The 24,186-nt window shown below is 48.5% G+C and overlaps 1 protein-coding gene across 1 annotated transcript in view; it reads left to right on the top strand.

Moving 5' to 3' along the window:
* The window catches only part of LOC144487910 (regulation of nuclear pre-mRNA domain-containing protein 2-like), a gene marked incomplete at its 3' end in the record, with an annotated part of 79,564 nt that overhangs the window by 8,707 nt on the left and 46,671 nt on the right, over window positions 1–24,186 (top strand). Inside the window, exon 2 of the mRNA XM_078205958.1 lies at window positions 19,518–19,647. Within this exon, the coding sequence (XP_078062084.1) occupies window positions 19,518–19,647 (130 nt within the window). The remainder of the gene's footprint in view (window positions 1–19,517; window positions 19,648–24,186) is intronic.

Here is a 24,186-nt window from a genome sequence, read left to right as displayed (position 1 = left end):
CAATTATCACATCCTTTGGAACAGATTCTAGCGTTTTCCCCTACTACTAATGTCAGGCTCACAGCCCTGGAGCCCCCTGTTTTTTCAAATAGTGGGGTGACATTTGCTACTTTCCAATTTGCAGGACCATATGAGAATTTTGAAAGATGATCACCAATGCACCCACTATCTCCATAGATTAATACCTCAGCTGCCTCTCCATCATCAGGGTGGCACAGTGGTTAGCACTGCTGCCTCACAGCGCCAGGGACCCGGGTTCAATTCCCAGCTTGGGTCACTGTCTGTACGGAGTTTGCACGTTCTCCCCATGTCTGCATAGGTTTCCTCCAGGTGCTCCGGTTTCCTCCCACACTTCAAAGATGTGCAGGTTAGGTGGATTGGCCATGCTAAATTGCCCCTTAGTGTCAGGGGGACTAGCTAGGGTAAATACATGGGCTTAGGGGGATAGGGCCTGGGTGGGATTGTGGTCGGTGCGGGCTCGATGGGTCGAATGGCCTCCTTCTGCACTGTAAGATTCTAGGATTCTATCTCCTCTGCAGCCCCTGCTTCTGGAAGTTAACCAGATGAATAAAGCAGTGGCAGCGTCAGGGTAACGATAGAGTTAAAATCTCTGAAGTTGATTACAGAACAGTAACATTCTTGGTGGTTCTTGGAGGATGTTTGTGTGGTTTTTATTTTGTTCTGACTGGACGGTTAAGACCGTTTAGAACTTGTGTTTGTTTTTTTGGGACTTTGTGGTGTTATCAGAGTCTTGCACTGCGGGGCATGGTTAATCAGGCCTGGAGGCACTCGTGTGTGTCACCATCACAGGCTCTTAAGCAAAGTATGTCACTGGTCAGAGGCATGTTAGTGAAGGAGCTTTGCACGTGACCTGTGATGCTTCATGCTGTGCACTGAAATGGCCCAGGAAGAGACAAAGCCCCCTCAAAGTAAGCATGCAGGTGCAACAGGCGGTAAAGAAGGCAAATGGCATGTTGGCCTTCATTGTGAGAGTTTTCGAGTACAGGAGCAGAGATGTGTTGTTGCAATTATACAGGGCCTTGGTGAGGCCACACCTAGAGTATCGTGTGCAGTTTTGGTCTCCTTTTCTGAGGAAGGATGTTCTTGCTCTCGAGGGACTGCAGCGAAGGTTTACCAGGCCGATTCCGGGGGTGGCAGGACTGATGTATGAGGACAGATTGACTAGGTTGGGATTGTTTTTGCTGGAGTTGAGACGAATGAGGGGGGATCTCATCGAGACTTATAAAATTCTAACAGCATTAGACAGGGTAGATGCAGGGAGGATGTTCCCGATGGTGGGTGTGTCCAGAACCAGGGGTCTCAGTCTGAGGATTCATGGTAGATCATTTAGGACGGAGGTGAGGAGACATTTCTTCACCCGGTGAGCCTGTGGAATTCATTCCCACAGGAAGTAGTTGATGCCAAAACACAATGTATTCAAGAGGCGGCTGGATATAGCACTTGGGGCAAACGGGATCAAAGGTTATGGGGAGAAAGCAGGATTAGGCTATTGAGTTGGCCGATCAGCCATGATGGTGATGGATGGCGGAGCAGGCTCAAAGGGCCGAATGGCCTGCTCCTATCTTCTATGTTTCGATATAAAGTACCTTTTGCCTTATTCCAGTGTGGCACTGAGAGACTCTCGCAATGTCGGAGGGGCCGACCTTTTGAGTGAGACAATAAACCAGGGCCCCATCTGTCTCCTTAGACGGTTAAAGGAAGAGTAAGAGGGAGTTGTTCCTCGAGTCCAGGCCTATAACTATCACCCAACCAACATGTCTAAAATTGACAATCTGGTCATTATCTGATTGCTGTTTGTGGGGCATTATTGTTGTGTGCACGTTAGGTGCTGCATTCCCACATCGGACCACATTGCACTTCAGAAAAGTCCTTAATTGTCTGTAAGATGCTTGAGGCGTCCAGCGATTAAAAAAGGTTTAATCTAAATATAAGCCTTTCTGAACTCAGTGGAGCCTCCTATCGTACCTGTCCAGATTTTTCCGTTTCACACCTTTCTTAGAATAGAATCCCTGCAGTGCAGAAGGAGGCTATTCGGCCCATCGAGTCTGCTCCAACCGCAATCCCACCCAGGCCCTATCCCCATAACCCCATGCATTTACCCTAGCTAGTCACCCTGACACGAAGGGGCAATTTAGCATGGCCAATCCACCTAACCTGCACATCTTTGGAGTGTGGGAGGAAACCCACGCAGACACGGGGAGAACGTGCAGACTCCACACAGACAGTGACCCAAGGCTGGGAATCGAACCCTGGTCCCTGGCGCTGTGAGGCAGCAGTGCTCGCCACTGTGCCACCGTATCACCCCCTTGTCTTATCTTGGAATAAAAGTGTCCGTCATATTTAGTCCAATGTGAAGATCTCGTGTCCACCAGAATCTGGGTTCAAGAGAACTCCTGCCAGCAGAGAACAGAGACTAATCCATCACTGAGCTAGATTTACACCATAAGACATAGGAGCAGAATTAGGCCACTCGGCCCATCGAGTCTGCTCCGCCATTCAATCATGGCTGATATTTTTCTCATCCCCATTCTCCTGCCTTTTCCCCATAACCCCTGATCCCCTTATTAATCAAGAACCTATCTATCTCTGTCTTAAAGACACTCAATGACCCGGCCTCCACAGCCTTCTGCGGCAAAGAGTTCCACAGATTCACCACCCTCTGGCTGAAGAAATTCCTCCTCATCTCTGTTTTAAAGGATCGTCCCTTTAGCCTGAGGTTGTGCCCTCTGGTTCTAGTTTTTCCCACTAGTGGAAACATCCTCTCCACGTCCACTCTATCCAGGCCTCGCAGTATCCTGTAAGTTTCAATAAGATCCCCCCTCATCCTTCCTGGGTTACAGAGGTGAAAATCCCAATGGCTAAACACTGCGTCACACTTATTCCCAGCTCAGTTTCCATGTTAACAGAAATGCAGCTCCCTGTGGTGCGAGCTGGGATAACTCCTATCGTTTAATTATCTCTAATCCTCCACTTGATTACAGACTCGTTCACTCTCCTCTCCCCTTTTTTGGTGCTGCATGTAAGCTGTCCGCCTGAAAGATTTGTAGTTCTGATGACAGATCACTCAACTGAAATGTTCACCTTGCTCTCCTGTACACGGGTTGCGGCTGTGTCCAATGTCCCGTTAGGATTTCAGATATCCACCATCTGCAGTGGGTTACTTATGAACATATGGAATGGTAACAGGCCCCTCATGGCTGATCTGATTGCTGCTTCAACATCACATCCCTGCCGACCCCCTGATAACCTTTCAGCCCCCCCCCCGCACCACCTCGTTAATCTGCAATCTTATCTCGCTCTGCCATCACTATATTCGGAGTCTTGTTCCCACTGCCTTTTGAGGAAGAGTGTTCCAGAGATTCTTGACTCTCAGACAATTTCTCCTGCGGCACAATGGTTAGCACTGCTGCCTCACGGCGCCAGAGACCTAGGTTCAAACCAACTTTGAGTGACCGTGTGGAGTCTGCACGTTCTCCTCTGTGGCTGCGTGGGTTTCCTCCGGGTGCTCCGGTTTCCTCCCACAGTCCAAAGATGTGCAGGTTAGGTGGATTGGCCATGCTAAATTGCCTCTTAGTGTCCAAAGATGTGCAGGTTGGGTGGATTGGCCATGCTAAATTGTCCCTTAGTGTCCAAAGATGTGCGGGTTGGGTGGATTGGCCATGCTAAATTGTCCCTTAGTGTCCAAAGATGTGCGGGTTGGGTGGATTGGCCATGCTAAATTGTCCCTTAGTGTCCAAAGATGTGCGGGTTGGGTGGATTGGCCATGCTAAATTGTCCCTTAGTGTCCAAAGATGTGCGGGTTGGGTGGATTGGCCATGCTAAATTGTCCCTTAGTGGCGGGGGATTAGCAGAATAAATATGTGGAGTTACAGGGATAGGGTCTTTTTTTATTCATTTGTAGGACATGGGTGTCTCTGGCTGGCCAGCATTTATTGTCCATCCCTTGTTGCCCTTGTTCAGAGGGCAGAAGGAAGTCAACCACATTGCTGTGGCTCTGGAGTCACATGTAGGCCAGACCAGGGTAAGGACAGCCAGTTTCCTTACTGAAAGGACATTAGTGAAGCGCATGGGTCCTTCCGACAATCGACAATGGTTTCGTGGTCATCAGTAGATTCTTAATTCTAGATATTTTTGGGTGGGATTATCGTCAGTGTAGACTCGATGGGCTGAATGGCTTCCTTCTGCCCTGTAGAGATTGTATGATAAGGGGGATAGGGTCTGGGTGGGATTGTGGTCAGTGCCGACTCGACGGGCCAAATGGCCGCCTCCTGCACTGTGGGGATTCTATGATTATCTGCCTTAAAACCCCTTATTGTTAAACAGTGACGCCGAGTTCTAGGTTCTCCCACAAGAGGGAACACCCTTTCTACATCCACCCTGTCAATACCCCCTCAGGATCTTAAAGGTTTTATTCAAGTTGCCTCTTCTAAACTCCAGTGGGTACACCCCTAACCTCTCCAACCTTTCCGCATGAGACAACCCGCCCATTCTTGGTATTCGTCCAGTAAACCTTCTCTGAACTGCTTCTAACATGTTTACATCCTTCCTTAATTAAGGAGGCCAATATTGTACACAATACTCCATATGTGATCTCACCAATGCCCTGTACAACTGAGAAATAGCCTCCCTACTTTAGAAATCCATTCCTCTTGCGATAAACAACATTCGGGTGGCACAGTGGGTTAGCGCTGCTGCCTCAGCGCCAGGAACCCGGGTTCGATTCCCGGCTTGGGGCACTGTCTGTGCGGAGTCTGCACGTTCTCCCCCTGTCTGCGTGGGTTTCCTCCGGGTGCTCCGGTTTCCTCCGACAGTCTGAAAGACGTGCTGGTTAGGGTGCATTGGCTGTGCTAAATTCTCCCTCAGTGTTACCCGAACAGGCGCCGGAGTGTGGCGACTAGGGGATATTTTCAGTAACCTCATTGCGGTGTTAATGTAAGCCTACCTGTGACACTAATAAATAAACTTTGCTTTTTTTCGATTATCTTTTCTAATTACTTGCGGTACCTGTATACTAACCTCTCGTGATTCAAGCACGCAGATACCCAGATCCCTCTGAACCCCGGAGCTCTGCAATCTCTCACCATTTAGATAATAAGCTTTTTGTTTACCCTTTCTGCCAAAATGGACAACCTCACGTTTGCTACCAGTTCCGTCTTGCTTTTTATTGGCCTAAGTTTATCTCTCTGCAGAAATAGTCTAACTTTCCTTTCAGCAGCTTTGTCCAACTTGCTGTAGATCATAATTCAGGATAGTCAGAAGCTTTCTCCCCAGGGTGGAAGAGTCAATTACTAGGGGGCACAGGTTTAAGGTGCGAGGGGCAAGGTTTAAAGGAGATGTACGAGGCAAGTCTTTTTACACAGAGGGTGGTGGGTGCCTGGAACTCGATGCCGGGGGAGGGAGTGGAAGCAGATACAGTAGTGACTTTTAAGGGGCGTCTTGACAAATACATGAATAGGATGGGAATAGAGGGATATGGTCCCCGGAAGGGTAGGGGGTTTTAGTTCAGTCGGGGCAGCATGGTCGGTGCAGGCTTGGAGGGGCCGAAGGGCCTGTTCCTGTGCTGTAATTTTCTTTGCTCTTTGTTGTCAGAATCTTGTCTTTAGATGGATGTACCTTTTAATCGTGTTTTAGGAATATGAGCCACTTGTATCGTTCTCTCCTTTCACATGGTATATGTCGCCGGGATGCTAGACTCTATAAGCACTGTTTGTATTCGGATTCGAGTTCCAAGAAAATTCACATCTGGGTCCCTGCGTTTACTCTAATTAAACAATTGGCTGAACTCCAGTTGTGTCAAAGCAGCTCTTATAGAATCGTAGAATCCCTACAGTGCAGAAGGAGGCCATTCAGCCCATTGAGTCTGCACCGACCACAATCCCACCCAGGCCCGATCCCTACAACCGCATGCATTTACCCTAGCTAGTTCCCCGGCACGAAGGGGCAATTTAGCATGGCCAATCCACCTAACCTGCACATCTTTGGATTCTAAGGGACAATTTAGCATGGCCAATCCGCCCAACCTGCACATCTTTGGATTCTAAGGGACAATTTAGCATAGCCAATCCACCTAACCTGCACATCTTTCAGACTGTGGGAGGAAACCGGGCACCCGGAGGAAACCCACGCAGACACTGGGAGAACGTGCAGACTCCACACAGTGACCCAAGCCGGGAATTGAACCCGGTCCCTGGCACTGTGAGGCAGCAGCGCCAACCACTGTGCCACCCCTGTTACATCTCTGGGGGGAAAAAAATACATTTGTAGGTGTTTGCCCTGTGCCAGAGAGAGCTCCTGGTCAGAACTGCAGCCTGGTTAAGCCGCTGGTTAAACCGCTGGTTCAATTGTGCACCTAAACACACCCAGTTCCCACGGTACGCACTGTTCCCCACACACACCAGCTTGTGGATCTTGCTTTGGTTCCACCTCAGCATAATCTGCGGTTTATTCTCGCGAGATAACTGCTGGTTGAAATTGGGGGTGGAAAGTTACACCAGTCGTACGTACTTCACTCTTAGTGGTGCTCAAGAAAGGTTGGATAAACACGGATTGTTTTCACTGAAAGATGGAGGCTGAGGGGAGACCTGATAGAGGTTTACAGAATTCTGAGAGACTGAGACAGGGTGGATAGTCAGAGGCTTTTTCCCAGGGTGGAAAGATCAACTACAAGGAGGCACAGGTTCAAGGCGAGGGGGGAAAGTTTAAGAGAGATGTGCGGGGGAAGTTTTTCACGCAGAGCGTGGTGGGTGCCTGGAACGCGCTGTCAGAGGTGGTGGTGGAAGCAGGCACATTAGCAACGTACGAGGTGCATCTTCATAGACACAGGAACAGGAGGCAAACAGGGAGAGAAACCACATATGGGCAATAAGGAATGGGTCTAAATGAGGATTCAGAATCGGTGCAGGCTTGATGGGCCGAAGGGTCTTTTCCTGTGCTGTGTAGTTCCAACTACTTTGTCTGAAAGATTCCAGTTTGGTGAATTGAATGTGGTTCGTGGCCCTCCCTTTCCCCTGCACCCGCAGCAGACGTATATCTCCACACGCTCTTGGACCTCTTCAAGACAGCAGCTTGCTGTGCACAGTGCTATTGCCCTTCATCTAAGACCATATGACATAGGAGCAGAATTAGGCCACTCGGCCCATCGAGTCTGCTCCGCCATTCAATCATGGCTGGTATTTTTCTCATCCCCATTCTCCTGCCTTTTCCCCATAACCCCTGATCCCCTTATTAATCAAGAACCTATCTATCTCTGTCTTAAAGACACTCAATGACCCGGCCTCCACAGCCTTCTGCGGCAAAGAGTTCCACAGATTCACCTCTCTCTGGCTGAAGAAATTCCTCCTCATCTCTGTTTTAAAGGATCATCCCTTCTGTCGAAGGTTGTGCCCTCTGGTTCCGGTTTTTCCTACTAGTGAAAAACTTCTTCGTTACCTGACAAAAGACAAGGAAATGTCTGCTGAAAAAGGCAGGTTTTTTTAATGAGTGGCACAGTGATTAGCACTGCTGCCTCACAGTGCCAGGGACCCGGGTTTAATTCCTGCCTTGGGTCAATGTCTGTGTGGAGTTTGCACACTCTCCCCGTGTCTGCATAGGTTTCCTCCGGGTGCTCCGGTTTCCTCCCACAGTCCAAAGATGTGCAGGTTAGGTGGATTGGCCATGATAAATTGCCCCTTAGTGTCAGGGGGATTAGCAAGGTAAATGGGGTTATGGGGATAGGGCCTGGGTGGGATTGTGGTCGGTGCAGACTCGATGGACCAAATGGCCTCTTTCACTGTGGGGATTCTGTGGTTTCCATGCAAGTGAAAGGACACAATTATCTCCCATAGTTTTATTTTCTCCTTGCAGCAGCCACAGTGACAATTTACAATCCCCCCCTGGCCATGATTTAAATTGTTGGCCCATAATCCGTCTCTGTAGTGGGGCATTGCATCATTTATGATTGGCCTTGATCCAAGACATTGGTTACTTAGCACTAAAATAAAAGCAAAATACTGCAGATGCTGGAAGTCTGAAATGCACTCCAAACAAGAGTTGTGTTAATTCAGCTCCTCTCTCCGCAGATGCTGCCGAACATGCTGAGTTTTTCCAGAACTTTCTGATTTTATTTTTGGCTATTTGGCCCTGACCAAAAAAGCAAGGGGGGGGGCAGCAGACACATGGGGAAGACCACCACTTGCAGGTTGCCCCTCCGAGGTACTTACCATCCCAGCTTGGAAATGTATCGGCCGTTCCTTCACTGTCGCTGGGGTCAAAATCCTGGAACTCCCTCCCTAACAGCACTGTGGGTGTACCTACCCCACACACGGGGACTGACTGATGTCCAATAACAATCCTGGAACTCCCTCCCTAACAGCACTGTGGGTGTACCTACCCCACACACGGGGACTGACTGATGTCCAATAACAATACCGGAACTCCCTCCCTAACAGCACTGTGGCTGTATCTACCCCACACACGGGGACTGACTGATGTCCAATAACAATCTCTATGAACAGTATGCTTTGTATAGCGCGCAAGAAACAATACTTTTCACTGTATCCCAACACGTGACAATAATAAATCAAATCTCTATACTCTATGAACGGTATGCTTTGCCTGTATAGCGCGCAAGAAACAATACTTTTCACTGTATCCCAATACATGTGACAATAATAAATTAAATCCACAACTGAATTTTTAACACGTTTGTTTTAGTAGTTTCGTGTTTTAGTTTTGACAAAGGGTCATCTAGACTCGAAACGTCAGTTCTTTTCTCCTTACAGATGCTGCCAGACCTGCTGAGATTTTCCAGCATTTTCTCTCTTGGTTTTAGTTCTTCTATATGTTGTCTAACAATGCCAGATCAGCGGAGCCTGGGAATGGAAGCTGCACTGTTTGGGTCTTTATAACTTAGTATTACGCTGGATAATTAATTTACTTACTAAAATACCTGGCAAGTTTTGTAAGTGGTTCTAGCAGTGATTCTTGGAATCATAGAATCCTTACAGTGCGAAGGAGGCCATTCGGTCCATCGGGTCTGCACCGACCACAATCCCACCCAGGCCCTATTCCCGTAACCCCACACATTTACCCTAGCTAGTCCCCATGACACTAAGAGGCAATTTAGCACAGCCAATCCACCTAACCTGCACATCTTTGGACACTAAGGGGCAATTTAGCAGGGCCAATCCACCTAACGCACACACCTTTGGACTGTGGGAGGAAACCGGAGCACCCGGAGGAAACCCACGCAGACGCGGGGAAAACGTGCAGACTCCGCACAGACAGTGACCCAAGCCGGGAGTCGAACCCGGGTCCCTGGAGCTGTGAGGCAGCAGTGCTAACCACTGAGTCACCATGCCGCCCAATTAACTGGTTCTAGTCTCGATCCTATAAAGTACGCAGTAAAAGCTGGCTGAATTAATTACTTGATTTTCCCCTTTTCCCTGGGCCTTTGCAGTATTTGGCTATCAAGTACCATTCCAGGAATGACTCTGCTGAGTTTGAGAATGATTTCACCTTGTGAAATCCGGGGTGCTAAGATGCCCCCCTGAGCATTTGATAGGACCTTGAAGTGCTTGCAGCAGGCAAGGACTATTTTCTAAACGGTGACAAAATTCATAATGCTAAAGTGCAAAGGGACTTGGGAGTCCTAGTCCAGGATTCTCTAAAGGTAAACTTGCAGGTTGAGTCCGTAATTAGGAAAGCAAATGTAATGTTGTCATTTATCTCAAGAGGCTTGGAATACAAAAGCAGGGATGTACTTCTGAGGCTTTATAAAGCACTGGTTAGGCCCCATTTGGAGTACTGTGAGCAATTTTGGGCCCCACACCTCAGGAAGGACATACTGGCACTGGAGCGGGTCCAGCGGAGATTCACACGGATGATCCCAGGAATGGTAGGCCTGACATACGATGAACGTCTGAGGATCGTGGGATTATATTCATTGGAGTTTAGGAGGTTGAGGGGAGATCTGATAGAAACTTACAAGATAATGAACGGCTTAGATAGGATGGACGTAGGGAAGTTGTTTCCATTAACAGGGGAGACTAGGACGCGGGGGCACAGCCTTAGAATAAAAGGGAGTCACTTTAGAACAGAGATGAGGAGAAATTTCTTCAGCCAGAGAGTGGTGGGTCTGTGGAATTCATTGCCACAGAGGGCTGTGGAGGCCGAGACGTTGAGCGTCTTCAAGACAGAAATTGATAAATTCTTGATTTCTCGAGGAATTAAGGGCTATGGGGAGAGAGCGGGTAAATGGAGTTGAAATCAACCATGATTGAATGGTGGAGTGGACTCGATGGGCCGAATGGCCTTACTTCCGCTCCTATGTCTTATGGTCTTATGGTCTTAACTGCTTCATAGTGGCATCTGTCGTCAGGGTAGTTTTTAAATTCTAGAAACTGTGTGCCTTTACAACAGAGAGTACGCAAGAATGCATCTTATCAGAAATTGTGATTTGTTTTAGAGTCAGTTTGTGAGAGGGTGGCACAGTGGGTTAGCACTGCTGCCTTACAGCGCCAGGGACCCGGGTTCGATTCCCGGCTTGGGTCACTGTCTGTGTGGAGTTTGCACATTCTCCCCGTGTCTGCGTGGGTTTCCTCCGGGTGCTCCGGTTTCCTCCCACACTCTAAAGATGTGCAGGTTAGGTGGATTGGCCATGCTAAATTTACCCTTAGTGTTAGGTGGACTAGCTAGGGTAAATGTATAGGGTTATGGGGATAGGGCCTGGGTGGGATTGTGGTCGGTGCAGACTCGATGGGCCGAATGGCCTCCTTCTGCACTGTAGGGATTCTATGTCTATTAATGATAAACTGGTTGCTGTTTTTTAACTTGGTTATTAATCTACATTATTTAGCTGTATCTAGACTTAACTATAGCTAAAGGAATAGAATATAAAGGGAAGGAGGTGTTATTGCAACTATAGAAGGCATTGGTGAGGCCGCAGCTGGAGTATTGTGCACAGTTTTGGTCCCCTTATTTGAGGAAAGATGTTGTGTAATTGGAGGCAGTTCAGAGGAGATTCACTCGATTGATTCCAGAGATGAGGGGTTTGTCGTATGGAGAGAGATTGAACAGTTTAGGCCGACACTCTCTGGAATTTAGAAGAATGAGGGGAGATCAAATTGAGGTTTACAGGATGATAAAAGGTCTGGGATAAAGTAGACGTGGAGCGGATGCTTCCTCTTGTGGGACATTCTAGGACGAGAGGTCTGAGGATAAGGGGCAGCAAATTTAAAACAGAGTTGGAGGAGAAACTACTTCCCCCAAAGGGTTGTGAATCTGTGGAATTCGCTGCCCCCAAACTGCAGTGGATGCCGGGACAGTGAGTACATTTAAGGAGGAGTTAGACAGATGTTTAATTGGGAATGGGGGTGAAGGGTTATGGGGAGAAGGCAGGAAAATGGGGATGAGGAGCATATCAGCCATGGCGGAGCGAACTCGATGGGCCGAGTGGCCTCATTCTGCTCCTTGTGAACTTACGAATGGCGGGACGGACTTGATGGACTAAATGGCCTCATTCTGCTCCTGTGTCTTATGAACACAACTTGATTGTATTTATATCCAGATACAGGATTAGGGATCTAGGCCACGTCTTGGTGATGGACGCGGTGCGGAGATGGTGGTGTAAAAGTAGAGGGAAATCTTTTTGCTGCATCATGTTGCTCAGGTGTACTGTGAATCAATCTGGGACACCGTACACCTACAGCTGGTCGACTTAAACTTTCCAGGATTCTGCCACAGCACTTTTCACTGTATTTTCTAACTTCTAGCATCTTGCTCCCTGCTCCTCATCAACAGCGCAGACAGGAGGAGGCCATTCAGCCCATCGAATCTGCACTGGCTCTCCGACACAGTGGTGGCGCAGTGGTTAGCACTGCTGCCTCACAGCGCCAGGGACCCGGGTTCGATTCCGGCCTGGGGTCACTGTCTGTGTGGATTTTGCACATCCTCCCCCGTGTCTGCGTGGGTTTCCTCCGGGTGCTCCGGTTTCCTCCCACAGTCCAAAGATGTGCGGGTTAGGTGGATTGACCGTGCTAAATTGCCCCTTAGTGTCAGGGGGATTAGCAGGGAAAATATATGGGGTTATGGGGATAGGGCCTGGGTGGGATTGTGGTCGGTGCAGACTCGATGGGCCAAATGGCCTCCTTCTGCACTGTAGGGATTCTATGATTCCCATAACCCCATGTCTTTACCATTCACCTAACTGACACATCTTTGGACATTAAGGGGCAATTTAGCATGGCCAATGCACCCTAACCAGCACGTCTTTCAGACTGTGGGAGGAAACCGGAGCACCCGGAGGAAACCCACGCAGACACAGAAATAATGTGCAGACTCCGCGCACACACCCGAGGCCGGAATTGACCCCAGGTCCCCGGTGCTGAAAGGCAGCAGTGCTAACCACTGTGTCACCGTGCTGCCCCCAAGTGTTATTGCACATTAATATCAAATATCTTGCTCATCCCACAATTACTGTTTAATTGTAGATTTTTATGTTTCAGTTTATGTAAGTACATTAGAAATTCTTCTCCCTGGTGGCCTGTTTTCCACCTGTTTTTCTCCTCTTCCCTCTCTCTCTCTCTCCTCCCCCCCCCTCCCCCCCCCCAAACACACACACACACACACACACACACACACACATTTAAAGAGACATTTATAACTAATTGCTTTGAGATTCAATGACAGTGGTTGCTGTTAAAGTTTATTTATGATTGTCACAAGTAGGCTTGCATTAACTCTGCAATGAAAATCCCCTAGTCGCCACACTCCGGTTGCCTGTTCGGGTACACTGAGGGAGATCTTAGCACGGCCAATGCACCCAACCTCCTTCTGTGATTTGCGACTGGTGACTCTTATTTAAAATTCCAGTTGCTCGGCGGCACAGTGGTTAGCACAGCTACCCCACAGCGCGGGGGGACTGGGTCCGATTCCTGGTTTGGGTCACTGTCTGTGTGGAGTTTGCACGTTCTCCCTCAAGTCTGCGCGTGGGTTTCCTCCGGGTGCTCCGGTTTCCTCCTACAGTCCAAAGATGTGCAGGTTAGGTGGATTGGCCATGCTAAATTGCCCCTTAGTGTCGGGGGGACTAACTCGGGTAAATATGGGGATAGGGCTTGGGTGGGATTGTTGTCAGTACAGACTCGATGGGCTGAATGGCCTCCTCCTGCACTGTAGGGATTCCATGACCTGCCCAGTTCAAGTTGCAATCTGCTGGTTTCTTCCTTAGTCCAAATCTACCAGCATCGGTATTTAAGCTTCAACCAAAATAGGTGGCTAGCAGACTCATGAGTGAGAGGGCTCAGATTTCCATTTTGTTTTCTGATGAGTCTTCAAGTCTTTTTTTGATCTTAAAAAGCAGCTTGGTTGAAGTGGGTTTTGCACTGCTGTTCAAACACCATTCTCAGCATTCAACAGTTTTCCATTTAAGTTTAAAGTTTATTTATTAGTGTCACAAGTCGGCTTACATTAACGCTGCAATGAAGTTTCTTCTGGGGTTGATGATGGTGCTTCACAGCTTAGAGCCTTCTGTGGCCATAGTGCTTGGTGCGCACACTTGTCAAATCAGTGGTGATCTGGGCAGGGCAGTATGTCCACTGCCTGGGGGAGGGAGTGAATTTGAGGACGGTGACAAAAGTTTAAAGTTTATTTATTAGTCACAAGTAAGGCTTACATTAACACTCAAGGAAGTTACTGTGAAAATCCCTGAGTCGCCACACTCAGCCGCCTGTTCGGGTACACTGAGGGAGAATTTAGCACGGCTAATGCACCCTAACCAGCACGTCTTTCAGACTGTGGGAGGAAACCGGAGCACCCGGAGGAAACCCACGCAGACACGGGGGAAGAACGTGCAGACTCCGCACAGACAGTGACCCAAGCCGGGAATCGAACCCGGGTCCCTGGCGCTGTGAGGCAGCGGTGCTAACCCACTGTGCCGCCCATGACAAACAGTGAAAGTGGCCGCAACACGTTGTCATAATTGGAACTGCACTGAAAGAGTGGCCTGGGAGCAGATTCAGCAGTAGCTGGTGAAAGGGAATAGGGGAACAAGGGAAGACATTCTCAGCACTCTGAGGAAATAAACGGTGAGTGTGCCTCTTTGGCAAAGTCTTCAGAGGAACAGGTGCGCAGGTACAAAGTGCTGACTGGCGGCCTCCTTTGCTACGTGGCCTTATAGAACATCTGAGATTTTAAACTTAGGCCAATTAGCCTAACCTCAGTTGTTGGCAAAATTCTAGAATCCATCGTTAAGGATGAGATTTCTAAATTCTTGGAAGTGCAGGGTCGGATTAAGACAAGTCAGCATGGATTTAGTAAGGGGAGGTCGTGCCTGACAAACCTGTTAGAGTTCTTTGAAGAGATAACAAATAGGTTAGACCAAGGAGAGCCAATGGATGTTATCTATCTTGACTTCCAAAAGGCCTTTGACAAGGTGCCTCACGGGAGACTGCTGAGTAAAATAAGGGCCCATGGTATTCGAGGCAAGGTACTAACATGGATTGACGATTGGCTGTCAGACAGAAGGCAGAGAGTTGGGATAAAAGGTTCTTTCTCAGAATGGCAACCGGTGACAAGTGGTGTCCCGCAGGGTTCAGTGTTGGGGCCACAGCTGTTCTCTTTATATATTAACGATCTAGATGACGGGACTGGGAGCATTCTGGCCAAGTTTGCCGATGATACAAAGATAGGTGGAGGGGCAGGTAGTATTGAGGAGGTGGGGAGGCTGCAGAAAGATTTAGACAGTTTAGGAGAGTGGTCCAAGAAGTGGCTGATGAAATTCAACGTGGGCAAGTGCGAGGTTGTACACTTTGGAAAAAAGAATAGAGGCATGGACTATTTTCTAAACGGTGACAAAATTCATAATGCTAAAGTGCAAAGGGACTTGGGAGTCCTAGTCCAGGATTCTCTAAAGGTAAACTTGCAGGTTGAGTCCGTAATTAAGAAAGCAAATGTAATGTTGTCATTTATCTCAAGAGGCTTGGAATACAAAAGCAGGGATGTACTTCTGAGGCTTTATAAAGCACTGGTTAGGCCCCATTTGGAGTACTGTGAGCAATTTTGGGCCCCACACCTCAGGAAGGACATACTGGCACTGGAGCGGGTCCAGCGGAGATTCACACGGATGATCCCAGGAATGGTAGGCCTGACATACGATGAACGTCTGAGGATCGTGGGATTATATTCATTGGAGTTTAGGAGGTTGAGGGGAGATCTGATAGAAACTTACAAGATAATGAACGGCTTAGATAGGATGGACGTAGGGAAGTTGTTTCCATTAACAGGGGAGACTAGGACGCGGGGGCACAGCCTTAGAATAAAAGGGAGTCACTTTAGAACAGAGATGAGGAGAAATTTCTTCAGCCAGAGAGTGGTGGGTCTGTGGAATTCATTGCCACAGAGGGCTGTGGAGGCCGAGACGTTGAGCGTCTTCAAGACAGAAATTGATAAATTCTTGATTTCTCGAGGAATTAAGGGCTATGGGGAGAGAGCGGGTAAATGGAGTTGAAATCAACCATGATTGAATGGTGGAGTGGACTCGATGGGCCGAATGGCCTTACTTCCGCTCCTATGTCTTATGGTCTTATGGTCTAACTTTGATTTTTTTGTTGCCACGTGTATTGTGGACCTTGGTGAGACCACATTTGGAATATTGTGTGCAGTTCTGGTCACCTCACTATAAGAAGGATGTGGAAGCGCTGGAAAGAGTGCAGAGGAGATTTACCAGGATGCTGCCTGGTTTGGAGGGTAGGTCTTATGAGGAAAGGTTGAGGGAGCTAGGGCTGTTCTCTCTGGAGCGGAGGAGGCTGAGGGGAGACTTAATAGAGGTGTATAAAATGATGAAGGGGATAGATAGAGTGAACGTTCAAAGACTATTTCCTCGGGTGGATGGAGCTATTACAAGGGGGCATAACTATAGGGTTCGTGGTGGGAGATACAGGACGGATATCAGAGGTAGGTTCTTTACGCAGAGAGTGGTTGGGGTGTGGAATGGACTGCCTGCAGTGATAGTGGAGTCAGACACTTTAGAAACATTGAAGCGGTTATTGGATAGGCACATGGAGCACACCAGGATGATAGGGAGTGGGATAGCTTGATCTTGGTTTCAGATAAAGCTCGGCACAACATCGTGGGCCGAAGGGCCTGTTCTGTGCTGTACTGTTCTATGTTCTATGTTCTATTGGGATACAGTGAAAAGTATTGTTCCTTGTGCGTTTTACAGACAAAGCACACCATTCGTCGAGTGCGTTGGGGAGAAGCAAAGGAGACAGTGCAGAATGTAGTGTCACAGTCATAGCTAGGGTGTAGAGAAAGATCAACTGAGTGCAAGGTAAGTCCATTCAAATGTCTGACAGCAGCAGGGAAGAGGCCTCAAAACAAGGGGGAGCAGATTTAGGACTGAGTTGAGGAGGAACTTCTTCACACAAAGGGTTGTGAATCTGTGGAATTCTCTGCCCAGTGAGGCTCCCTCATTGAATGTTTTTAAGGCAAGGATAGATAGATTTTTGGACAGTAAAGGAATTAAGGGTTATGGTGAGCGGGCGGGTAAGTGGAGCTGAGTCCACCAAAAGATCAGCCATGATCTTATTGAATGGCGGAGCAGGCTCGAGGGGCCAGATGGCCCACACCTGCTCCTAGTTCTTATGTTCTTCAGCTGTTCTTGAGTCGGTTGGTACGTGACCTCAGACTTTTGTATCTTTTTCTCGACGGAAGAAGTTGGAAGAGAGAATGTCCGGGGTGCGTGGGGGTTCTTGATTATGCTGGCTGCTTTGCCGAGGCAGCGGGAAGTGTAGACAGAGTCAATGGATGGGAGGCTGGTTTGGGTGATGGGATTGGGCTACATTCACGATCTTTTGTAGTTTCTTGCGGTCTTGGGCAGAGCAGGAGCCCAGACCAAGCTGTGATACAACTGTGATGGTGCATCTGTAAACGTTGGTGAGAGTCGTAGCTGACATGCCAAATTTCCTTAGTCTTCTGAGAAAGTAGAGGCGTTGGTGGGGCTTTCCTAACTATAGTGTCGGCGTGGGGGGACCAGGACAGGTTGTTGGTGATCTGGACACCTGGAAATGTGAAGCTCTCGACCCTTTCTACTTCATCACCGTTTGGGTGAAACCTGTCCTCGTAAAATCCACAATCCTGTTAGCTCACAGGAAGGGTGGGCCCAGAACACGCAAAAGTTTAAAATGGCAAGCACTTGTAAATTTCAAGTACTGACCAGCTAACTAAGGAAAAGTGGGAATTGGCAAAGCATGCAGTGAGTTCAGTTGAATGGTCTGCATAGCCATCCCTGTGCGGCACGGTAGCACAGTGGTTAGCACTGCTGCTTCACAGCTCCAGGGACCTGGGTTCGATTCCTGGCTTGGGTCACTGCCTGTGTGGAGTTTGCACATTCTCCTCGTGTCTGCGTGGGTTTCCTCCGGGTGCTCCGGTTTCCTCCCACAATCCAAAGACGTGCAGGTTAGGTTGATTGGCCATGCTAAAAAATTGCCCTTAATGTCTTGGGATTCGTAGGTTAGAGGGATTAGTGGGTAAATATCTAGAGATATGGGGGTAGGGCCTGGGTGGGATTGTGGTCGGTACAGACTCGATGGGCCGAATGGCCTCTTTCTGTGCTGTAGGGTTTCTAAGATTCTGTGTGAATATCGTGACTGTGGTCGCCACCCCATGGATTGCCCTTATCTGCCATCTGTGCCGATGAGAGGGGCAAACAGGAGTCTTTGAGAGAGAAATGCAGTCTTCAGCTTAACAATTATGCAGTGGGTAAAGTGTGCCAATGTGTTTGTGTAACTAAATACCAGAGCTTCAAATGACTCGACTGTAAACCTGAGCTTGACGGCGCGACGGTACCACTATGCCACAGTCAGGGTAGGGGTGGCGTAGTGGGATTGTCGCTGCACTAGTAATCCCGAGACCCAGCATAATCTGGGGGACCCAGGTTCAAATCACACCATAGAAGATGGTGAAATTTGAATTCAATAAAAACCTGGAATTAAGAATCTACTGATGACCCATTGTCGATTGTCGGAAAAACCCATCTGGTTCCCTTTTGGGAAGGAAATCTGCCGTCCTTACCCGGGATTTGATTTGATTTATTATTGTCACGTATTAATATACAGTGAAAAGTATTGTTTCTTGTGTACTATACAGACAAAGCATACTGTTCATAGAGAAGGAAAGGAGAGGGTGCAGAATGTAGTGTTACAGTCATAGCTAGGGTGTAGAGAAAGATCAACCTAGTGCGAGGTAGGTCCATTCAAAAGTCTGACGGCAGCAGCAGGGAAGAAGCTGTTCTTGAGTCGGTTGGTACGTGACCTCAGACTTTTGTATCTTTTTCCCGATGGAAGAAGGTGGAAGAGAGAAGGTCCGGGGTGCGTGGGGTCCTTAATTATGCTGGCTGCTTTTCCCCGAGGCAGTGGGAAGTGTAGACAGGGTCAATGGATGGGAGGCTGGTTTGTGAGATGGATTGGGCTACATTCACGACCGTTTGTAGTTTCTTGCAGTCTTGGGCAGAGCAGGAGCCATAGCAAGCTGTGATACAACCAGAAAGAATGCTTTCTATGGTGCATCTGTAAAAGTTGGTGAGAGTCGTAGCTGACATGCCAAATTTCCTTAGTCTTCTGAGAAAGTAGAGGCGTTGGTGGGGCTTTCTTAACTATAGTGTCGGCATAGACAGGTCTGGCCTACCTATGACTCTGGATCCACGACAATGTTGCTTTGGGCCCCATACCTAAGGAAGGATGTGCCGGCCTTGGAGGGGGTTCAGAGGAGGTTCACCAGAATGATACCTGGAATGTCGTATGAGGAACGGTTGAGGACTCTGAGTCTGTACTCGATGGAGTTTAGAAGGACGAGGGGGATATCTAATTGAAACTTACAGAAAACTGCGAGGCCTGGATAGAGTGGACGTGGAGAGGATGTTTCCACTCGTAGGAAAAACTAGAACCAGAGGGCACAACCTCAGGCTAAAGAGACGATCCTTTGAAACAGAGATGAGGAGGAATTTCTTCAGCCAGAGAGTGGTGAATCTGTGGAACTCTTTGCCGCAGAAGGCTGTGGAGGCCGGGTCATTGAGTGTCTTTAAGACCGAGATAGATAGGTTCTTGATTAATAAGGGAATCAGGGGTTATGGGGAAAAGGCAGGAGAATGGGGATGAGAGAAATATCAGCCGTGATTGAATGGCGGAGCAGACTCGATGGGCCGAACGGCCTCATTCTGCTCCTGTGGTTTCATGGATTCTTAAATGAGCGATAAATGCTGGCCCAGCCAGCGCTGTCCACATCCCATGAACGAATAAAAAAAAAACCAAGCTTGTTTATACCTAAAGGTAACGAATTTTGTGTATGTGGTTGAAGAGTGAAATTGTCCTGTAACCGCCAGTCGCTTGTTGTCCGTTCCACAGGCTTCATGTCTCACTCCTGCGCTGGAAATGTCTGCTGTTTAATTTTGGTTAATCTGAAAATTGCTCTGAAAGTAACAGGGTTACTTTCACCGATTTTAATAAAGCTTTCTGTTTCCTCTTTAGCTTCGATCCCTCATCGACTGAACCTTTTCTATGTTGCCAATGATGTTATTCAGAACTGTAAGAGGAAGAACGCAATTATTTTTCGCGACGCTTTTTCAGAGGTTCTGATCGAAGCTGGCACGTTGGTGAGGTAAGTGACGTCTTTTTAAGGCTTGGTCTTTTAAATATCCGTAGAATTTGAACTCTCTTGCGCTTGTTTGACCTGGAACTCGCTGCCCATACGGTTTCAAAATAAAATTGGGTGGACACTTGAAATTGCAGAGCTATGGGGATGATGTGGACGGGAGGGCTTGCTTGATTGACTTGCTCTGTGGAGTGCCAACATGGATTTGGTGGACTCAGTGGCCCCCTTCTGTGCCATAAATGACCCTCGGAACCATAGAGTCTCTACAGTGCAGAAAGAGGCCATTCAGCCCATCGGTTCCGTGCCGACTCTCCGACAGAGCATCTTACCCAGGCCCCATCATAGAAATCATAGAAACCCTACAGTGTAGAAGGAGGCCATTCGGCCCATCGAGTCTGCACCGACCACAATCCCACCCAGGCCCTACCCCCACATATTTACCCGCTAATCCCGCTAACCTACGCATCTGAGGACTCTTAAGGGGCAATTTTTAACCTGGCCAATCAACCTAACCCGCACATCTTAGGACTGGGAGGAAACCGGAGCACCCGGAGGAAACCCACGCAGACACGGGGAGAACGTGCAGACTCCACACAGACAGTGACCCGAGCCGGGAATCGAACCCGGGACCCTGGAGCTGTGAAGCAGCAGTGCTAACCACTGTGCTACCGTGCCATCCCTGCAACCCCATGCACTTAGCATGGCCAATCCACCTAACCTACACTTCTTTGGACATGGCGTGTGTCCAGCCTGCTACAATTCCCAGGGTGGGCAGGACAGAGAATTTCAGCCCTGGTACTTGTCAGCACCCTTTGGCAAAGGAATAAAATTGGAGTTGGGCAAGGATTCAACTATGTAGGTTCATAAACTACCTCACACAGTTGAACTTGGCAGCAATACATCTGGGTGAGTTGGAAATAATTTAAACCGGTCTTGTTTCTTGACTGTAGTGATAGCAAGCATTTTCTTCACTGAAGATTTGTGTGTTGAACTTGATAAATCAAGGAGAGATTGTATTGTGTTGCTACAGGGAGGAATAATAACCAGTTTTAAAAAGCTCAAGTCAGAATGGGACTGTTGAGTGGGTTTAAAATTCGAATCCCAGGTGTTGGGGAGGTCAGGTGCCTTGGGAATTGATGAATTTTATTGAGGAACTGAACCTGTTAAAATTTGGCAGCTTTTCTTGCTAAACCAGGCTTTCTTGATTTGCATCTGCTGCCTTTTAACTTGACAAGTTGCACTGCGCGTTCTGAGTGTGAATCGGATCATGTTGCCGCTGAGGTTTCAGTGAAATGTAGGGGCGGCACGGTGGTTAGCACTGCTACCTCACAGCGCCAGGGACCCGGGTTCGATTCCTGGCTCGGGTCACTGTCTGTGTGGAGTCTGCACGTTCTCCCCCGTGTCTGCCTGGGTTTCCTCCGGGTGCTCCGGTTTCCTCCCACAGTCCGATAGACATGCTGGTTCGGGTGCATTGGCCGTGCTAAATTCTCCCTCAGTGTACCCGAACAGGAGTGTGGCGACGAGGGGATTTTCACGGTAACTTCATTGCAGTGTTAATGTAAGCCTTACTTGTGACGAATAAATAAAGTTTAAATGTAGTGATGGAACGTGTGAGGAAGCATTCAAGAATAGATGGCCATTGGCTTTTCAGATGTTTTGACCAAAGACAGCCTATCCCGATTTGGGTAATTTTAGCTTCCGCGCAAGTAGCAACAACTCCCTCCCACCTACTCCCCTTCAAAAATAACAGCAACCTACCCAGAGAAACTTGTCTATGTGTATGGATGCCTTGAGCTGGTAGTATGATCCTATCAGCACTTGTGCCTGTGCGGCTGTGAATCTGATTGCTAGTCATGTGTATCCATGCTGTTTTTTATTCATTTGTGGGACATGGGTGTCGCTGGCTGGGCCAGCATTTATTGCCCATCCCTAGTCACCCTTGAACTGAGTGGCTTGCGAGGCCATTTCAGGGGGCAGTTGAGAGTTGTGGTTCTAAAGCTTATTTATTCATCACAAGTCGGCTTACATTAGCACTGCAATGAAGTTACTGTGAAAATCCCCCTAGTCGCCACACTCCGGCACCTGTTCGGGTACACTGAGGGAGAATTTAGCACCCAACCAGCACGTCTTTCGGACAGTGGGAGGAAACCGGAGCACCCGGAGGAAACCCACGCAGACACGGGGAGAACGTGCAGACTCCACACACACTGTGACCCAAGCCGGGAATCGAACCCGGGTCCCTGGCGCCGTGAGGCAGCAGTGCTAACCACCGTGCCGTCCTTGGAGCCGGTTCTGGAGTCACATGTCGGCCAGACCGGGGTAAGGACGGCAGATTTCCTTCCCTAAAGGGAACCAGATGGGTTTTTCCGACAATGGGTCATCAGTAGATTCTTAATTCCAGATATTTTTTATTGAATTCAAATTCCACCATCTGCCGTAGCGGGATTCGAACCCGGGGTCCCCCAGGGCATTAGCTGAGTTTCTGGATGAATAGTCTAGTGATAATACCACTGGGCCATCACTTTCCTCTGGTATGTCACGATTGAAGAGAAGACAGTAGATTAAGCAAGTTGACTTGCGGATAGCGAAGAGCATTGTCGGGCAATACAGCAGGATATAGATAGGCTGGAAAATTGGGCGGAGAGGTGGCAGATGGAGTTTAATCCGGATAAATGCGAAGTGATGCATTTTGGAAGAAATAATGTAGGGAGGAGTTATACAATAAATGGCAGAGTCACCAGGAGTATAGAAACACAGAGGGACCTAGGTGTGCCAGTCCACAAATCCTTGAAGGTGGCAACACAGGTGGAGAAGGTGGTGAAGAAGGCATATGGTATGCTTGCCTTTATAGGACGGGGTATAGAGTATAAAAGCTGGAGTCTGATGATGCAGCTGTATAGAACGCTGGTTAGGCCACATTTGGAGTACTGCGTCCAGTTCTGGTCGCCGCACTACCAGAAGGACGTGGAGGCGTTAAGAGAGAGTGCAGAGAAGGTTTACCAGGATGTTGCCTGGTATGGAGGGTCTTAGCTATGAGGAGAGATTGGGTAAACTGGGGTTGTTCTCCCTGGAAAGACGGAGAATGAGGGGAGATCTAATAGAGGTGTACAAGATTATGAAGGGGATAGATAGAGTGAACGGTGGGAAGCTTTTTCCCAGATCAGAAGTGACGTTCACGAGGGGTCACGGGCTCAAGGTGAGAGGGGCGAGGTATAACTCAGATATTAGAGGGATGTTTTTTACACAGAGGGTGGTGGGGGCCTGGAATGCGCTGCCAAGTAGGGTGGGTGGAGGCAGGCACGCTGACATCGTTTAAGACTTAACTGGATAGTCACATGAGCAGCCTGGGAATGGAGGGATACAAACGATTGGTCTAGGTGGACCAAGGAACGGCACAGGCTTGGAAGGCCGAAGGGCCTGTTTCCTGTGCTGTACTGTTCTTTGTTCTTTGTTTGACAGCTCAGCAAAAAAAACCACCCCTTTTGCTTCCCCGGACCTGTTTATCAAGTATTTTTGAATTGGAATCTGTTCTGATGAAAGGAAGTTGGAGTCCTAGCGAAGGCTCAGAACCTAAAACATAGCATTAATTGTCCACTTCAAAAAATATTGCTTGTAAATTGTAAACCACTCACAGTCCAAGCTGTGAAGAGGGCGATTAGTAATTTAATGTGCCTGGGGGGTGAAAGAGGAGAGAGTTGGTTTAGGTAATAAGCTGTTACATTATGAGGCTTGAAACCTGTTTAAATGTTATCTCATCAAGCCATCTTGAATTAAGTTGTATTTGAGAAACCAGCTTGCTTCTGTCCGGTGACGTGACAGATGGAGCACCATGTGCTGCATTGTCCCCCGATGATTTGAGAATGCCTGAGTGCTGTCGCCAGAAGCTGGTAGAATGGAAACCGCCCCCCCCCCATCTTTGTCCCAGGTTGAACGGGCGGCTGAGATGTCAACCCTGAATTTATATCCAGTGTCTTCTCTTAGACTGTGGAGCACGGAGGCAGAGTGGGTTAGCGCTGCTGCCTCACAGCGCCAGGGATCCGAGTTCGATTCCCGGCTTGGGTCACTGTCTGTGCGGAGTCTGCACCCTCTTCCCCCGTGTCTGTGCGTGGGTTTCCCCCGATTTCCTCCCACAGCCTGAAAGACGTGCTGGTTAGGGTGCATTGGCCGTTTTTAATTCTCCCTCAGCGTACCCTAACAGGCACCGGAATGTGGCGGACTAGGGGATTTTCACAGTAACTTCATTGCAGTGTTAATGCAAGCCTACTTGTGACACTAATAAAAAAACATGAGAAACATCTGTAACTCATCCCTAATTCCCACTTGCTGGGGACAGTTAAGAGTCAACTGCATTGCTGTGGATCATTAGGGCGGCACGGTGGCACAGTGGGTTAGCACTGCTGCCTCACAGCGCCAGGGACCCGGGTTCGATTCCCGGCTCAGGTCACTGTCTGTGCAGAGTCTGCACGTTCTCCCCGTGTCTGCGTGGGTTTCCTCCGGGTGCTCCGGTTTCTTCCCACAGTCCAAAGATGTGCAGGTTAGGTGGTT

This window comes from Mustelus asterias, unplaced genomic scaffold (assembly GCF_964213995.1).
Source record: "Mustelus asterias unplaced genomic scaffold, sMusAst1.hap1.1 HAP1_SCAFFOLD_1124, whole genome shotgun sequence".
Lineage (NCBI taxonomy): Eukaryota > Metazoa > Chordata > Chondrichthyes > Carcharhiniformes > Triakidae > Mustelus > Mustelus asterias.
This window is presented reverse-complemented; position numbering and strand designations above follow the sequence as displayed.